Genomic DNA, 19,227 nt, shown 5'->3' with positions numbered 1-19,227 from the left:
AAATGGCGATTTCACCCTTACTAAGGAGTGGGTAAAGTTGTCAATTTTTTGAAAATTGTTTTAAAAAATGAAAATCGACAATTTAGAACGTGAACTCGGTTCCGGGTACACTCGAAAATATTTTGACCAAAGTTGCACACCGAAACTTGACCGCTACCCCCGCAAGAGGTCATTAACCTTTGTCAATCTACGTTTTTTGGCAATTTAACCGAAATGAAGGGTCGGAGGGGAAAAAGTGATTGAACTAAAATTGTTCTACGATAAATTTCCCATAAGCATGACCAGTTCAGCTTTTCCCAAAGTGGCGATTTCACGCTTACTGAGGGGGGAGAGGGGTAAAGTTGTCAATTTTATGAAAATTGTTTTAAAAAATGAAAATTGACAATTTGAAACGTGAACTCGATTCAAAAGTTGCACACCGCAACTTGTCCGTCACCCCCCCCCCCCCACCGCAAGAAGTCATTAATCTTTGTTAATCTACGTTTTTCGGCTATACCGCCGAAATTAAGGGTCGGAGAGATAAAAGTTTTCTTTTCTATTTTGAAAACTAAAAATGTCAAAAATTTCCTAGGACACTCAAAATGCCTCCCAATTGATTTTTTTTTCGAAAATAGGCCAAAAATCGTAGCTTTTTATGTTGATTCGTTCGCAAACTGCTGTCCATTCACCTATTTTTTTCAAAAAACCTCATCGGAGAAAAGTTTGAATTTGAACCAAACGAATTTGAAAATATGTTTTCAAATTAGGTACTACCTACCTAATCGAAAGATACACCAAGATAATGAACCTTTTATTCTTTGATACAAATTATTCCAAAACAAAAAATTTTAAAAATTCGATGGAGTCTCTCGAATCCTTTGAAACCACAACCTATCAATTCAAGAGGTCAAGAATGGTGTTTAGAAAAACAAAATTGAAGTGAGTTTATTTGATTCCCCTCGATAAATCTTTATTACAAATTATAATCATAAGCTTACATTGGTCACCTGGGCAGCCATACCAGTGGAATCTTTACAACCCTGGAAGAGCACAAAGGGTCTCTAATATTCGGTCAAAATTTGAAAGTGAAATGACATGTTGTCTGTGACCATCTCAATGAGACTGAATTCAAATATTGGTTTATTTTTTCATTTTGACTAATCAGCTGGACTTGAACCCACCTCCCTCCTTCGCCCACTGATACCTAGTACCCTTATTTTTCAATACATTTTTCTGCTATTTAATCAAGTTTCAACTTTTAACCATTATTAAAACATGATTTTCTGGTGTTTTTAATTTTTAGAGATGTTTTTGGGATTTTAAAATTTTTTTCAGGCACAACTTACTAAAAAATTACCTACCTAAATCAATTTCTTGATTTTTTCAATGTTTTATACGTACCTATTCAACGTACTTTTTAAAAAAATTTCTAATGCTAGGTGTCGTTTTATTCTTTTTTTAAAAGCATATTACCTATACACCAAAAGCAAATAGGTACCTACCTAATGAGAAAGTTATGGCATAGAATGTTAAGTATCATCTTTTCAGGTTGAAAAATTATAATTTCATCAAATTTTTGTTTTTTAGAATACTTTTTACAATTTTTTTCTAATTTTTAAAATGTTCATGTGACACTTATCTAGGTATTTATCAAAAAAGCAAAATCAGTTTTTTAATTACTTTTTTCAATTTGAAACACTTCCACTGTAAGGCCCTCCGACCCTTCATTTCGGCGGTATAGCCGAAAAACGTAGATTAACAAAGATTAATGACTTCTTGCGGTGGAGGGGGGGGGGGTGACGGACAAGTTGCGGTGTGCAACTTTGGTCAACATATTTTCGAATGCACCTTGAATCGAGTTCACGTTTCAAATTGTCAAAATTTCATTTTTTAAAACAATTTTCATAAAATTGACAACTTTACCCCTCTCCCCCCTCAGTAAGCGTGAAATCGCCACTTTGGGAAAAGCTGAACTGGTCATGCTTATGGGAAATTTATCGTAGAACAATTTTAGTTCAATCACTTTTTCCCCTCCGACCCTTCATTTCGGTTAAATTGCCAAAAAACGTAGATTGACAAAGGTTAATGACCTCTTGCGGGGGTAGCGGTCAAGTTTCGGTGTGCAACTTTGGTCAAAATATTTTCGAGTGTACCCGGAACCGAGTTCACGTTCTAAATTGTCGATTTTCATTTTTTAAAACAATTTTCAAAAAATTGACAACTTTACCCACTCCTTAGTAAGGGTGAAATCGCCATTTTGGGAAAAACTGAACTGGTCATGGTAATAGGAAATTTAACGTAGAATAATATTTATTGGAACATTTTCCCTCTGGGACCCTTCATTTCGGCGATAAAGCCGAAAAACATGTTTCGGCAAAGGTTAATGACCTCTTGCGGGGGTAGCGGTCAAGTTGCGGGGTGCAACTTTTGATGGGTTGTTTTAGAGACCTATCTGAACAAATTAATGTAAAATTCAGCTTGCCCCTAATTTTCTCGAGGTTCGACTAAAAATTTTGCTAAAATGACTGGACTATAACTCCCGGAGCGCAAATTCTACTATTTCCAGCCGTTTTGGAGCGAGAGTGACACCTCAAAAAACCACGCTTGAGGTGTCAATATCAAAATCGGCTCAAATATAGATAAACTCGTTAAACAGGTCGAGTATAATACACAACTCGATTTTAAGCTGCCCAACTGCGTATTCACGCCTTCTGTAGCGAATTCAAAATTCTGGAGAAATTGAAAATCGCGCTGGAGGCTCCAAAATGGCTGGAAATTGTGAAATTTTGATTCTGGAGGTTAATTTTGGACAAAGTACAGCGATTCGCTCAAATTTCAAAAATTTCCTCACAAACGGTTATCTTTTGATTTTTTGGATTTTTTAATTTTGAAAAAAGTTTGTCAAAAACCCACTTTTGAGGTGTCACTCTCAAAATCGGCTCAAATGTAGATAAACTCGTTAAACAGGTCGAGTATAATACACAACTTGATTTTTAACTGCCCAACTGCATATTCACGCCTTCTGGAGCAAATTCAAAATTCTGGAGAAATTGAAAAATCGCACTGGAGGCTCCAGAATGGCTGGAAATGGTGAAATTTGCATTTGGGTAATTAATTAGTTTTGGGACTTATTTTGACCATTTTTATTGATCAAGTACATACATACTTTTTTTAAAAAAACATAAATCGCCAAAAATAGTCAATTTTGAATTTTCAAAAATTCGCCAAAAATCGAAAAATGAACTTGGGCAGCTGAAAATTTGGTTTTGGAGGTTTTAGACTATGCTCTTTCCAAAAATCGCGGTCCCGTTCAAATCGGAGTGTAACACCTCAAGAGGTTCCCTTGTGAGAATGAGATCAAATTACACGAATACTCACCAATATCACGATAAATTTCAGCTTCGTCGTCGTACACGTTGTAATAAGGCTCAAATTTAGTAAGATTGTAAACCGATTTCGGTGTAGTTGGCACAGAAGGTACAGAATGTTGCTCTATAATATAAGGTGGCACTGAAGGTGGTGGCCTGCAATTCACAAATTAATTGAGTTAATTTTTCGTATAAAGAATGATGAAAGAAAATCTGTCAAGTGCTTATCGAAATAACAATTTTTCAAATTTTCATGTTTCAACATGCAACAAGCTAAAATGTTGTAAAAATGAGAAGCTTAATGTGTGCCATGCTTTCTAGGTTCTTCTAGCATTGTAAAAGAGTATTCGATTTTTTACGAGTTTCGATGCTTCAAAAATTTCAAAAGCGGTTGCTTTGATATCTAATTAATTAATTTAAATATGTAGTAATTAATTTCATTATTGCGAAAAAAAAGCAACTAAAAAAGCGTCAGGGTAAAAAAGTGAAAGAAAATCACATCAGTATCCAGTAATTTCGTTTTCAAAAAATGGCTACATTGCTCAAAGGTGTTTGATTTTTTATATAAGTACAGGGTGCCCCGAAATATCGTGAACCCCTAACAAAGTCTTTCATTAAAAATATAGGTTGGCAAAATGGCAACGTGAAATAGATGCATATATATGGTTGGTGGAATGTTATCATCTCAGCCCAACAACCAATCATGTGCTATCATTATTATCATTCACTGTGACCAACCGAAATAATATTTTAGCAGAAAACTTTATTAGGGGTTCACGAAATTTCTGAACACCCTGTAATTTTTTATCAATGGAGAATGGACGATAATGATAACAAAAAAATCATATTTTTGAATGAATAAAATTGCTCATTAGTTTGTTAAAATGGTAGATAATTCCATTAATTCGTTTTGCTATTGCTATTGCTATTAGTACTTTAGAATTTCGATTTGAATTAAGTAAAATACATAAATTATTTTTCGCGTAATCAAACAAGTAAGCTGAGTGAAGTTTGATTATCGTCAGCTTGACGCATGGGATTGCTGAATATCAAAAGAGCATCACGAATCTGCCCTAAGGCGTGTTAAAAGTTGGAACTTCATTAAGGTAATTGTTTATTAATTCTCAGTACTATTATATTGTCATTTAATAATCGTATTTGTGTGTTAATTCAGCATTAAAAAGTAAATAGATACGTGTCGAGGTATAGTCTACTTTCATTTCAAGATGAGAAAGATTGAGTTTTAAAAACTACCAATGCCAGCAGTTTTATAGGTTTATGTCAGGGAGGGAGGTAGGTATGTTATTATTGAAAGACTAGATAAGTTTAAGTAAGTACTTGAGTTTCAAAACTATTTACAAATATTTACTGCAGTCTGCAGTCAGAGACCATTCAACAAATAAGTATTAATTTCGTGCAATCGATAAAGTAATAGTTGGTATACGAGATGTACTTTGTCTCACCAATGAACTGTCGTTGGTTTCTGCGTTGGTTGAGCTCGATTTGTTTCTCTATGTTTATCATTTTTACCGTTGTCTTCGTTGGGAAATTTGTGATATATAGCTTTAGTTTTGTTGCCATAACGTTGTTCAGTTTTTCGAGTAGGTAAAGGATGAGTGACTACGTTAGAAGTGGCAGTATAGGATGACGTAGGGTTGACAGGAGGTTGAAATTTATAATAATCGGTAGTTCTGGTTTTGTTTACATGTAAGCTCGGTTTGGTTTTCTCCTTATAATCGAAATTTTGTTTAAATTTATTGTAATGCGGAGTCGTCAACGTATTCCGCATAAGCGGTGTTCTATAGGTGGTCATATGGTAGGAATTTGTGGTCAATGGATGCGTCGTTGGAAGCGCATTAAAAGTATTTTTGGGCTTGTACGAAGACGAAGGTTTAGTCACAGAAGTCGAGATGTGATTCGTTAATTCGGTGGTATAATTTTTTAGAAATTTGTTCTGTCGATGTGGGATCATTACTTGATCAACGACCGATACTGTTCCCTTATCGGTGTAATGGGAAGAATGTTTCAAAGGTGTTTTGTATTGCTGAGAAGATAGAACTGTTTCTTCTGCATCGGTGTTTGGTTGCTGAGAATCATCATCGTACTCTTGTTCTTCCTCGTTTGCCTGCTCAGGTTCTTCGTTCTCGTTTCCAGATTCTTCTTCGCCTTGATTACTGGCATTTTCATCTTCTTGGTTGCCTTCTGATTGTTCTTCAGTATCATCAAAGCGGACTGGAGGTGATGTTACTTCTTTATCTATGTTTTTCAGTTTATCAGGAATGGCAGGAGTTTTTGGTGGTAGATGCTCGTTGCTGTAATCTTGGGCATAGTCATCGTAGTATTCTTCATTATCTTGTACACTGGCATTTTCATCGTTTCCAGCTGGTGCATCTTCTTCCTCTTCTCCTTCTTCAGCATTGGCATATTCTTCGTCTTCGTTATTGCAAGGATTTTCATCGGTACAAGCCTCGTCCGAATAATCAGTGACGTTTTGGTTTTGCTGATTCAAAGGAGAAGGATTTTCGTATTTAGGATACGTGAAATTGTAATTGGTTCCAAATGTGAACGGTTTGTAGTCGTTGGTTTTATCGTATTTAAAATTATCCAAAGTCTTATAATTGTAATTAGAAGGTGAATGTAAATGGTAACGTGTTGGGTAACTGTAGTTTGCAGGTTTGTACGAGTGTACGAGAGCCATTGGTACGACACGTTTAGGAGCTTGTCCTGGTTTAGTGGCTCGTGTAAGCTTCATGTTCGCTTCTGGTTGTTCATCGTATAAGTGTAATCTAACAATACGATCGTGTTTTCGACTCATATTCTGATGTACATTCGTTCCAGCATTATCTCCTTCGACTTGAGTTTGATTTGTTGCCGGTTTCTTGGATTTTTTCACTTTCTTGCGCGTTTCTTCTCCCGGTACCTCGATTGGTTTTGCTAAATCGGACAAATACGAATTGAAATCAAAATCAGGTTTAGCAAAAGGATTATCTAGTTCGTCTGTGATGTATCTCTTGTAAAAATTCGACACTGGTTTCACAGCGTTTTCTTCTTCATCTTTTTCATCACCTTTTTCCTCACCTTTTTCATCCGCTTCGTCGTCGTCTTCTTCTTTCTCCTTCTCTATTTTCTCAGGTTCGTCATCTCCGGCATCTTGTTCTTCTTCTTCAAATATGTATTCTAGCTCTGCCTCTTCGTTTTCATTCTCATCGGGTGGTTTTTTAGTATTCTCTTGCACCGGAGCTGGTTTCTTGGCGCTGTATTTAGCGCTTTGGTTTTTTTCAGCTGGTTCAGTTTCGTCTTCAAAATTATACGTTTCGAAGTCTTCGTTTTCGTGTTCCTCTTCTTCGGGTTCTTCTTCATTGGCTGCGTTTTTATCTTCGTCGTATTCTTGTTCTTCAGCTTCGTCTTCGTTTTCGAAATCATCTTTAGGGTAGAAAATGGTGTTGCTGAGGGCGTTATCTTTGCCTGGTTTACGACCTCCTTTTTTAGAGTTCTTATTCGGGTGGTGTTTACTTTCACCTTCTTGTAATTTGGTAGAATTGATTTGAGGTTTTTCAGTCGCATTTTGAACGGCTGCAGTAGTCGAGGTGGATATCGCAGGAGGTAACGTTATTGATTCTGTGGTACTTGGCTGAGGTTGGGTCATATACTGAGTCATTTGGTTATTGGGAAAAACAGGACTAGAATTAGGATAGGATAAAGTAACGATTGATGTTTCTGGTGGACTGTATGGATATGGATATGGCGGATACGGATGAGGTGGTGGGTAGGGCACGAATCTAGGTGGACCTGCTGAGCCATAATAGTTGTTGACTTGATTACGACGAAAATTATGAGGAAAATTATGTACAGCGTGATGATGACTGGCAGCAGCTGAGTTAGGCATCTGAGTATACATCGTAGAGTGGTAATTTGGATCACGATGATCGTAACTCAACGCCAAAGATGGTGATGGAGTTGTGAACATGGTATTGGTGGTGAACCTTGGACGTGGATGAATGCTTGGTGCCACACTCACAATACTGTAATCGGTGGCCTCAAAGTCATTAAGGTTGTTTCCTGAATTGGCGTATGTGTTGAAACGTGAACTACCCGCTACCAAAGGATTTGACTGATGAGGACGAGGTGTGACTGGCACGTTGGGCCATCCTGAGCTGGGGTAAGGATTTGGAGCTGTTTGGACTATTGGAGGAGCTTTGGTTGTTGGTAATTTTATCAAACGCATTGATCCGGTGATGGTGGTGTAATGAGTGTTTGAGGATGAATGAGTATTTTGGGATATATTAGGAGGTCTGTAGGTTGTTGCGTGAAAAGTTTGCACATCTGTTGAGTCTGTTGGTATCGGATCTCCATTTTGAGCCGGACGATATCGTATTCCGTATCCGTCGTTTGCTCGAGACTTGGCATCGCTGGTACTGGAGAGATGCAACATTTGTATTAGTCGCGTAGTTAATTTTGTATGATGTTGAGTTCGATTAGTGTAAAAGAAAAGAATGGCATTGATGCAAAATTTTGCCAAAATAAATTACGTATGTGTTTCTGAATCGAACTCAACATCATTACATATAGTGAGAGTTCCAGTAAAAAGTTAGGCACTAAACCTATAGTCATACAAGTTAAAATGTAAGCATTTATTCTCTCAAACGCACATACCTGTTTTTTAAGTCTCGTTTAACGCGATTTAATTCATGTTTATCATCCTCGTTCTGTTCGACGTGTGTGGATTGTGTCGTTGTATTACCTTTACTGATAAAATAAATTCGAAATTGTGAACAAGTTGGTTATAGTAATATACGTAGTAGGTACTGTAACTATCATTGTATGTAGTATAGGTAATCCAGAGAAGCGCATAAATTTATGCATTAATCTAGAATATTAAGTTTCCTCGCTGCAAGCTGTTCGTTCATGTAGAGATAAGTATTATGGAAGATTGGAGGTAGAGGTATCCATAATACAAACTACTAGGTATATGTCTAGATGTACTATACGTGAGTACTCGTATGTAGAAGTAGATACGTATAGTAAGCATCTCGTACGTATATTTGTATAACGATATAAGTGCGATCAAGTGTAATACGAGTCTACTTCATGTTGGAAAATTAATTACAGTGAGAGTAAATGATACTACGGTAAATGTTATCGCGAATGCTCTTTCTGTCAGCTCGTGTCTACAATTTGCGTCTAGTTTACGGCTACGTATTAATTAATACAATACCTTAGTGACTGATGGTGCGAGCCGAAAGACACTACGGCGACCGGTTTGATTTTTTCTGGGCCCGCTGACGTCTGCAAAATTTGAAAAATGATCATTTATGTCGGAATTATCGCTAAGCATTTGTAACAGATATGTCAAAATTATCATAATGTAGGTACATCTTTCTTGGTTCAAGGACATAGACCTATTTGTTTGACAGGTCCTGTCAATTTTAGGTTTTGTAATATTTTTTTTATATTTTGTCTTTCTTCTACCTTTTCTTTCCTTTCCCTTCCCTTGTGGTCATATTAATGTTGGAATTTTTTCGTTGTATAGGTAGTTCTCAAGATTCAGATAGGAAGAATGTCGAAATTGTGAAAATTTTGTTACTTAATTCGGTATGATAAAAAATTGCAAAAACTGATATACTATTTGGATACAATACTTCTTTTGAAATTTAGTAAAATGATCATCAATAATAAAATGAGCTACAAACATGCTTAATATTGGAAAAATCGCTTAAAATACCTTGAAAACTTGAAAATCGTTTCAAGTGACACAAATTTTGTTAAAAACATTGTAGAAATCAAGTCCTCCCTCCCCCCCCCCCAATGAAAAATACCAAATACGGTTGAAAATTAAATTAAATTGATACTCTTTTAAAATTTTGAACAATTTTTAAAACAACTTTAAAAATATTTATCAAAACTTCCAATATTATGTATTTTGAAATTATCACAATTTCTTTTTTTGTTATTCTAGTTTGATACCCAACACTGTCAAGTTTTGAATAATTTTGATTTAATTTAATCAAATTTTATTATATTATTTTGTGTGTTTTTTCGTGATATTTTTCATAATTTTAATGAAATTTTTGTAACTTTTTATGACTTATAATGAAATTTTATTCAAGATTTTGCCATTTAGGAGCATTTTCAATTTTTACACTTTTTCTGAAGTTTTGATCAAATAAGCCTTAAAAGTGGCAAATAAAATATTATTGCGAAAACAGTCACTCTTACCCACTTTGATATGATTTTTTTGCATTTTTTGTCGAAATTTTCAAAACTTTAAACACCAGAAGAAAAAATGGTGGTTCGAGCTTTTGGAGACCTAAAATTTCTACCATAATCTTCTAATTCTTTCCTTCCCTTCTAGGAACAATTTATTCGCCTCCTGAATCAGTCATTTGTCATTTTCATCCCTCACAAGAAAATACCTTCAGGTGTCACACTCCGATTTGAACAGGACCACGATTATTGGAAAGAGCATAGTCTAAATTCCCCAAAACCAAATTTTCAGCTGCCCGAGTTCATTATTCGATTATTGGCGAATTTTTGAAGGCTCGAAATTGACTGTTTTTGGCGATTTATGTTTTTTTTTTTCAAAGTAAGTACATACTTTATCAGTAAAAATGGTCAAAATAAATTCCAAAACTAATATCAATTACCCAACTCCAAATTTCACCATTTCCAGCCATTCTGGAGCCTTTAGCGTGATTTTCAATTCCTCCAGAATTTTGAATTTGCTCCTGAAGGCCTGAATATGCAGTTGGGCAGCTAAAAATCGAGTTGTGTATTACACTCGACCTGTTTAACGATTTTATTCACATTTGAGCCAATTTTGGTAGTAAACTTGATTTTTTGGATTTTTTATTTTTGAAAAAATCTGGTCAAAAAACCCACTCTTGAGGTGTCACTTTCAAAATCGGCTCAAATGTGGATAAAATCGTTAAATAGGTCGAGTATAATACACAACTCGATTTTTAGCTGCCCAACTGCATATTCAAGCCTTCTAGAGCAAATTCAAAATTCTGGAGAAATTGAAAATCACGCTGGAGGCTCCAGAATGGCTGGAAATGGTGAAATTTGGATTTGGGTAATTAATATTAAGTAGTTTTGGGACTTATTTTGACCATTTTTACTAAAGTACGTACTTCTAAAAAAAAGCATAAATCTCCAAAAACTGTCAATTTTGAATTTTCAAAAATTCGCCAAAAATCGAAAAATGAACTTGAACAGCTGAAAATTTGGTTTTGGGGGTTTTAGGCTATGTTCTTTCCAAAAATCGCGGTACCGTTCAAATCGGAGTGTGTCACCTCAAGGGGTTCCCTTGTCAGCTCTTGAAAAAAAATCCTAAAATTTCCAATGGATGCCTTTAAAAAAAAAACGAATTGAAGGATCATCTGAAAATACACCAAAAACCCAAACTTGAGAGCTGAATTTCATTTTCAGATTTTTGTCTGAAGTTTTAAAAATTCAGATTTGGACCAACAAAATTTAATCAAATAGAAACAACAAGCTAAAATGTTATGAACACCCACATTTTTGACTTTCCAAATTGACCGATATGGTGGTTTCGAGCTATTCTGGAGCTCCAACAAATTTTTGGTTTAGGTGTCCAGTTTAGAGGAAAAAATAAATTTACAAGTCTTGCAATTTCTTGATCAATTTGAACTAAAATTTTCAGATATTATTATTTGCTGAAAACATTATAATTTATAAACGTTTTAGTTCACAACTTCAATGCGATTTTTCAGTGGAAAATAGACCATATTCGAATTTTTGAAAAACTGCTAAAAATCGAAAACTGTACGTCTTTGACCGTCTGAAGGACATGGGTGATGTATTTTTGAATCCTCAGTCCATTTCTTACAGTCTATTCGAATTCATTTCTAGGCCACTGAAGATTTTCTTGTGTTGTGTATCTTTGATTTTAAGAGAATTATTTGATTTAAAATACTACCTTTTGTCTATTTTCTACAAAATACTTAAAATTTTATCAAAGTGAGGCAGAATGGCAGAAAGTTGAAATTTAGTTCATGTCCTGTAAATTGTCATCTAAAAATTGATTAGTGGTTGTTTCGAGTTGTAGAGCTTCCAACAGATTTTTGGATTTTCTACTTTTTGGAAAAATTGCCATAAAAGAAGCAAAATACAATATTCAGCTCCTATAAACTTGAATTTAGTTATCGTCATTTTGATACGTTCGATGAATTTAGGTGTAAATTTTCAAAAAAATATTCTAGCGGTTCATACCTATCCATTATTTGATCTTTTTTTTGAGAACTAGAAGATTCAAAAATTTGTTGGAGGCTTCAGAACAACTCAAGAAGGCTGTTGATTGACTTTGACAGTAGAAAATGGAGAATACAAATACCTAAATCCTAAATCAAAATTTCAGTTTTTTTTTATATTGACACGTTCAAAAATAATTGTAGAACTTTTTTGGATTTGAACCGGAATTCACACATTTTTGTAATTAAATCGTTCGAAGGGTCTCAAATAAAGTATTCTATTTTAAGCCTTTTTTGGGTAATGGAAGTATCTAAGCATTTTTTTAAATCTGTTGAAGGCTTTAGAATGGTTCAAAACGATATTTGATCGATTTGGAACGTTGAAAATAATGTGAAAATCTCATTTTAGGTTTCTACTTCAATTTTATGATACTTTGATCTTTTCTTAAGAATTGGTCTAAATTTGAAATTTGGAAAAATCATCTAAAGATTTAAAAATAAAATCTCTGTCTAAAATTTGTTTGATTAGGAAATTGCAAAAAAAAAAAGTAAAAACCACGAAGTGAAAAAGCCCTTGCAACATTTATTTAATTAACGTCAAAATGACTGCAGACGACCTAATTATTTAGGCAAACGAGTAGACTGCGTGCTCGAGTATAAATTGTAAAAGAAGGAAACCTAGACCTGTATTTGTAAACATCGTATATTTGTACTTCAACTAGAGTAATTAAAAAGGTATATGTATTAATTAGCAGGTATATAAACGCGTATATACGCGCAATATACCGTTGTGATGAGAATTCTACATGTGGTAATTATACACATCGGTATTTTTCACCAGCTTCGTTTTTCTCGTAAAGTACCTACTTCTATATTAAATCGTTGATTAAAACACGAATATCTACTCGTCGTACGTCCAATAAATATATTATAGGGGTAAAAAAATCTATATCTCTAAGAAATTAGTCCGGATTAAATACCTGCAAAGCATTGGCATGTCTGACAATTCCATCTCTGTCTCTAGCAACTTGCCCAAGGGTAGGCGGCTGGCCACGATACACACGTTGTTGGCGATCACTTTCAATTTCTTCAACCGGACCGAGATCCTCTTCTTCGTACAGATGTCTCTGCAAACAAGATGGTGTTTTTTTTTTCATCAGTTCAAGTAGCAATATTACTTTTGCTGCCAGTAGTGCTACTGCACATACTTAACCTAACAAGGACGCGAAATCGAGAAGAAATTTCTCACGCGCGTTACGGCTCCGGCTCGGTATAATCTATCGAAAAAATCAAACGACTGATTCGCACGTGATACGAGTAATTTTTTTTTTTAAGACGAGACTGCGGCGGGTGCTGTCGCGTTGACATATACGCGTGTGAACAATAACCAATTACATTGTCAGAGCCTAATCAACGCAATACGCGATAACGATCATGCGTATAAGGTAAACGAAAACACGAAAAAAAAAATAATAATAAAAAGAATCAGAAATAAAGAGCCAGTCAGAGAAAACGAGATGATGTAATTCTTAGAATGATATTGTTAACGGGAACAAAGTAATTGAAAGAACGCGCAGCAGTTGAATAATTCCATTGGTATTCTTTTCGCTTAGGCTTTTCTATACATATGATATTCAACTGATCTGCGCCTATCTCAGCTATATTAAAGACCACCGGTCACATTTTGAAAACTTGAACTTGGCAAATGGACTTGGACAAATGCTTGCTTACTAAACGTACCGTTATGAAAAATAATCTCTAGAAGCGGTCTGCGAACTGGATATCCTCGAATAGTCATTTGACCAGTGTGCGAAATTCACGACTAAATCGGTTTAGTTGCATGTTTTATTTGATGCATTAGATTTAGAAGAGGCACATCTCGATCTGAATTCACATTTGGCGAATCGTTTAGGTAAATAAATTTATGATAATCTCGAATTCCAATTCTGTATTCACGTATCGTCGGTCAACCGTCTTTTTTCGAGCAATTATTCAAAATAGATTACGTACCTGGACCAGGTAGGTAGGTATATGTCAACCTGGTACCTGGACTCACTACTCACGTTATTACTTATCTTTTTATCATTCCAGTTTCGAGGCAAAAAAACACCACCAGTTTACTTGATCAAATAACTGTTAATAATATTGGAAGAAAATCAAGATTTTGAAACGTGGACATGAAAAATGAATATACGAGTATGGCTGACATTGAAAAGCTGAGCGGTAAAATCTGTACGAATTTTCGAAAATCTAGAATTCATGATCAGCGAAGCATCAAATGCCATAAATCGCTTGAAAATTAGAGAGACCAAAAATCGTGTGTTTGGTCTCGTTGATCGATATATTGAAATATTATCGATTAAAAGAATTGACTTGAGGAGAATATTCAACATTCAGGGAGAAAGGACTCATAACGAGAGAAGAAGTAGAAGTCTTGAAATGTCAAATTTGACTCTTTCAGACTCTTTTTTAAAAAGAGTAAAACTCAGAAATTGACACTTGAGTTCTTTTTTTTTTTTTGAAGAATTAGAGTTGACAAGAAACTCAGTGTCCATCTTTGCCACAGATATTGAGGAAATGTCCCTGAAGACTAAATATGGAGTTCAAAAAAGATTAGAAAAAATTCACGTTCTCGAGTAAATTCTGACCTCGTTGAATTTTTGATAGTAAAGTTTGAACATTCGTGTGTGGTAAACGTCGAATAATAATTTGAACCCCATGGAGACTACTTTGAGGAGGAGGAAGGGGTTCATGTGGCCCAATTTTTTTTTCAAATGATGATAATTTGCCGAAATCAAGAATTTATTCTTAGGATACGAAAAACTTGGAGGGGCGAGAGGGGTATTAAATTTTCTCACAATTTTGAAAATGAGGATTTTTGTGATTTTTCCGTGCGTTTGCCATCGCGCTGACTCCTTTGATTCTAGTACCAAAATGAGAATGAAAAACAATCCCCGAAGAATAATTTTGAATCCGTGGAACCAATGAGGAGGATTTCATGTACTTCATTTTTTTTTTAAATGGTGAAATTTACCCAATTCAAGAATTTTTTCCTTTGAAAAATCAATGTAACTGGATTCTTTAATTGTATTTGGAATTTGAAGCACATGAGCGGACAAGGAAGAGGGTTCCATACGTTTGAAATTTTTAGAAATCTCCTCTCCCCTCCAAAGAGCAGCATTCAAGTTCTACTGAAGCAACGTTGTATATATTAAGTCTGACTTTTGAGGAATGAAAACAAAACAACAAGAAGTGGGGGAATCTAATCCGCACCCCCTTTCCAGCCAATTCAAGTTCCTTATCTTCTAAACACCATTGGAATAAAATATTCTTAAAATAAACGAATTTTGATCATTTAAAAAAATTTTTGGGACAAATGAACCTCCCCATGGGTTCTGTTTGGGGTAAAAATTATTCTTCAGGGCTCGCTTTTCGCTCATCAAAGAAGTCAAGACGTTCAAAAATTTGAGAAATATTAATTTTAAACATTTTCAGGGGATTTAACCCCCTCCCCCTCCCCTTTTCTACCTGTCATTTAGAAAAAATTTTGGGCGCATGAATCCCTTAGAATGGGTCTCATGGGGTCAAAATCATCCTCCGATGTTCAAGTTTTATGATCAGAGAAGTCAACGAGGCCAGAATTTATTTAAGGTGCACCGGGGCAAGTCAGAATGATTTTTCGCAATTTCAACTTTGACCAGCTGTTACTCCCCTTCTAATGAACCAATATGGATCAAATTTATTATGTAGGTTCCCATAAGGGTTCTTAACCTATGGTAAAAATTTGAGCGCGATTGACACAGTAGCTTTCGCTCAGTAGAATAAAATATAAACTGTCCTGACTTACCCCAATTGGGGGAAGTCAGAACAGGCTAAACTTTGCAGAGGCGTAGATCACAAACCGAGTGTCCTAGAAAAATTGCATGAAAACAAAATTGTAGAGAATTTAATTCTCTTTGAGATCACTCTCATCAGATTTTCACTAGGACGCACGGTTCATCCGCTATATGCGAAAAACTAAGAAATAGAAAGTCTGTATTTTAGACCAAATTCAAAATAAGTTCAAAACAACAACAAAATACAATTGAACCAAAGACATCTAAAATGAAACTGAATCGCGAAAATTTTTATGCCGTGATGAAGTAGGGGTAGTACCCTCAAGTCACCTTTAGTGGCACTTCGCCAGATATAAACCTCTAGGCGCTAGAGCAAGTTTTCTAACTTACCCCGAATTCCAACTTCCCCCAGTGCACCTTATAGGTACGTGAAATTTTTCCATTTTTTCCTCCATTTTGAGGGTGCTCTGCTCCTTCCTGAGAACCTCGAGTCCAAAAAAGCTTTCTAATGGAACACGTGTAAATAAATTTTTAGGACTTTAAAGTAAAAAAAAGTCTTTTTTGAATTATTACAATGTCTATACTGGAAAAAGAAAACAAATTTACCATGCTTTCCTATGACGAGTTGAAATCAAATTTTTAAGGTGAAGTTTTTAGAATTTCGTTTTTTTATTTTTTTTTGGGGGGGGGGGTGGATAAATCTGTATAGGTAACTATTGGGAACAACAAAAATCGAACCTTCGAAATGAGGACCATTCTAACGAGTGCAATTTTTTAAATCTCAAAATACTTGATTACAGAAGCTCGGTGATTTTCCTATCGACAGTCGATATCTTTTTCTGTACCTGAGCTCTATGCCTGTGCTAGGTACTCGAGAACTTCTTCAAAGGAAAAACCAGGCCTATACATACACATATGTGAGAAGAAAGAAAAGGTTAAACGCGTGAAATACGATGTTCGTAGGTTTACGAACGTTTTCAAGGAGACGGTAACATTGAAAAATCAATGACATCGAAGAAATGAAATCGATCAATATTAATATTTTTCATACACACGTCGATTAGTTCCAGTTTACGTGAAAATATCGATTTTCACGACTCTTTGGTTTGTCGCTTCGTATATCGGAGATTTTCTATTATTTTAATTACGTATTTGGCCGCATAATTCAAGCATATACGAGTAGAAGCGAATACTTACGTCTGGAATTTCGTCTTGTTGCGGTTGCGGTATTTCATGTTTCCACGAAGGTGTCGTGTAGCGACTTCCTAACTCTGGGCCGCTTCCAGATGCTGTGCTCACTGTGTTTAAGCTATTGGCTGCCGAAGCTGGGGATGCGCCACAACCAACGTTTCTTGGCCAATCGCATGTTTGCAAGTCATGACTGTGAACAGATGAAATATATTGAACATTAATGCCTATTCGATATAATAATACATATGTAGGTACTTCTATAGGTGCACAAAGGTATCAGATGTTTGAGGGAATTGAACTTTTTTTTTTTTCAATGAGTATGTAGTATGTACATAGAAGTATACGAAGGTCTCGTGCCATGAGATAAGATTTTTCTTTGTGTATTAACAGTATTATAGGTAAGGTTGATGTTTGTAATCTGATTCGCAAGCTGGAAGTTTTAATGCGTCGTCGCACTTTGTCCAAGTTTAACAGCTCCGCCCTTATGGCGAAGTACGAAGTGTGAAAGAGAATAATCTCTCTATTGTTTTCCATCAAGGAAAACAAACGTATCAAATGGAGCGGTCAAAGAGGACAGGGTGAACCGAACAAACAATAGGTATTCCACGTTCGTAGAATTACGCGTTAATAAAACTGCATACCCGGAAAAATGTAGGAACTTCGTTCATGTTCAGCAATACTAACTTATAAACTGAACGTCGATGAATAGAATTAAAATAAGTTGAATCAAGAACGTATTTAGTTCTCATCTTTGAAAAAAAGGGTATGATAATTGAAAGGTATTATCAAATAAAATGTCACTTAAAATGAAGATCGCAGTTCTCTTGATTCTAATAACGAATCTTTGAACTATTCCAGCTTAAGTTGGAGAAAAAATAGGTAATAAATTTCGTATCGTAAAAAATTCAATAAAAATTATCATTATTTTTAAATGGTTATAAATGATTTTTTTAAACAGATACTCCATGATAAAACGATCGAAAATAATACCTACTGAATTTTTGAAAATTACCGTTCTAAAATTTCAAAGATCTCAAAATTGTTACAATGATAAAATATGTATTTTAATATCGTACAATTTTGATTCAAAATGACAAATGAGTTGATAAAATTATAATTTGAAATATTTCGAAATTGATTCAGAAGCAAAATTAGGATGGGCATATACCTGTGGGTGATTTTTTACTCAGAACATGGTAATCTCTTTGTGTTTTGTTCGTAAAGAAATTTTGTGATATGAATTATCAGATGTTTTTATAATAATCATTTATTCCACGTAGTTTTTGATAAAAGTTATTAAGGAGATAGAGAATCATAACAAAGAAAGTGGGTTCATTCTTTAAAAACATACGTATTTGGAGTGATTTTTGTAAAACACCGTAAGCTACATAGAAAATCATAACCTTTAAGATGGTTTTTGAAATAAACTCATCTTTTGGGCTTTGGGGTGGTTTTTGAAAAACGATGTTGGATGCATCGAGGATCACGACCACTTAAGCGGGTATTCAAATATACATCCGTTTGATATACCTAGTTTTTGCAAATCAATGTTAGCTGAACGGAGAATGATAACTTTTAAGGTTGGTTTTCAAATAAATATTTCTCTTTCGAGTAGCTTTTGAAAAACAACGTTAGCTAAATGGAACTTAGTAACTCATAAGGCGGTTTTTCAAATATGTAATATGTAAACTCCCTTTTGAGGTAGTTTTTGAGAAACAACATTGGCTATTAGGAGAATCATAAGTGTTAAGGTGGTTTTCATATGTATTGCTCAAATTGCTGCGAATTTCATGAATTTTCAAACATCTTCAATGTACGAGTACTAAGTTGTCTAAATTTTAGGTTGGTTTTCAAATAAATATTTCTCTTTTGAGTAGCATTTGAAAAACAACGTTAGCTAAATGGAGCATCATAGTAACTCATAAGGCAGTTTTTCAAATATGTACTCGTATACTCCCTTTTGAGGTAGTTTTTGAGAAACAAAATTGGCTATTGGGAGAATCATAAGTGTTAAGGTGGTTTTCATATATACAGGGTGGCCCATAAGTCAGGCCGCACTCTCGATTTTTTTTTCGTCATAGACACAATCTAGTAGTGTATTTCTTTGAGCTTGGGCTACGAATAGAGTAACCGGATTAAGTTGAAAGTTATACAGGCGTGTTCACAGCATTTCAAACTTTAATTATCACTACTTACTTATGATTTTACGTGATTTTAACGCGATATTGTAAACGATTTTCTATGTTGAAAATTCCGTGAAAATTTTACTAAGCTCGTTAATTTTGCAAATTTGCGGCCTGACTTATGGGCCACCCTGTATTGCTTAAATTGCTGCGCATTTCATGAATTTTCAAGCATTTTCAATAGTTGTCTAAATTTTAGGTTGGTTTTCAAATGAATATTTCTCTTTCGAGTACCTTTTAAAAACCGACATTAGCTAAATGGAGGTTAGTAACTCATAATGCGGTTTTTAAATATGTAAGTACATAATATGTATTGTATACTCCCCTTTGAGGTAGTTTTTGAGAAACAACATTGACTATTGGGAGAATCATAAGTGTTAAGGTGGTTTTCATATATATTGCTCAAATTGCTGCGCATTTCATGAATTTTTGAGCATCTTCAATAGTTGTCTAAATTTTA

The 19,227-nt window shown here is 34.9% G+C and overlaps 2 protein-coding genes across 2 annotated transcripts in view; both read right to left on the bottom strand.

Moving 5' to 3' along the window:
- Positions 1 to 19,227, bottom strand: part of Cda5 (Chitin deacetylase-like 5) — a 115,722-nt gene that overhangs the window by 9,420 nt on the left and 87,075 nt on the right. The window contains exons 3-6 of the mRNA XM_065363186.1: positions 16,591 to 16,774; positions 12,538 to 12,684; positions 8,563 to 8,633; positions 3,358 to 3,503 (exon numbers count right to left, since the gene is read on the bottom strand). Of these exons, the coding sequence (XP_065219258.1) occupies positions 3,358 to 3,503; positions 8,563 to 8,633; positions 12,538 to 12,684; positions 16,591 to 16,774 (548 nt within the window). The remainder of the gene's footprint in view (positions 1 to 3,357; positions 3,504 to 8,562; positions 8,634 to 12,537; positions 12,685 to 16,590; positions 16,775 to 19,227) is intronic.
- LOC135844822 (probable serine/threonine-protein kinase kinX) lies at positions 3,510 to 8,552 on the bottom strand. The gene is made up of 2 exons (XM_065363187.1): positions 8,001 to 8,552; positions 3,510 to 7,762 (listed from the first exon to the last, which is right to left on the bottom strand). The coding sequence occupies exon 2, from the start codon at positions 7,570 to 7,572 to the stop codon at positions 4,807 to 4,809; it is 2,766 nt and encodes a 921-aa protein (XP_065219259.1). The 5' UTR covers positions 7,573 to 7,762; positions 8,001 to 8,552; the 3' UTR covers positions 3,510 to 4,806.

This window comes from Planococcus citri, chromosome 4 (assembly GCF_950023065.1).
Source record: "Planococcus citri chromosome 4, ihPlaCitr1.1, whole genome shotgun sequence".
Taxonomy (NCBI): domain Eukaryota; kingdom Metazoa; phylum Arthropoda; class Insecta; order Hemiptera; family Pseudococcidae; genus Planococcus; species Planococcus citri.
The sequence above is the reverse complement of the archived record's forward strand: the minus strand, read 5'-3'. Positions and strand labels throughout refer to the sequence as shown.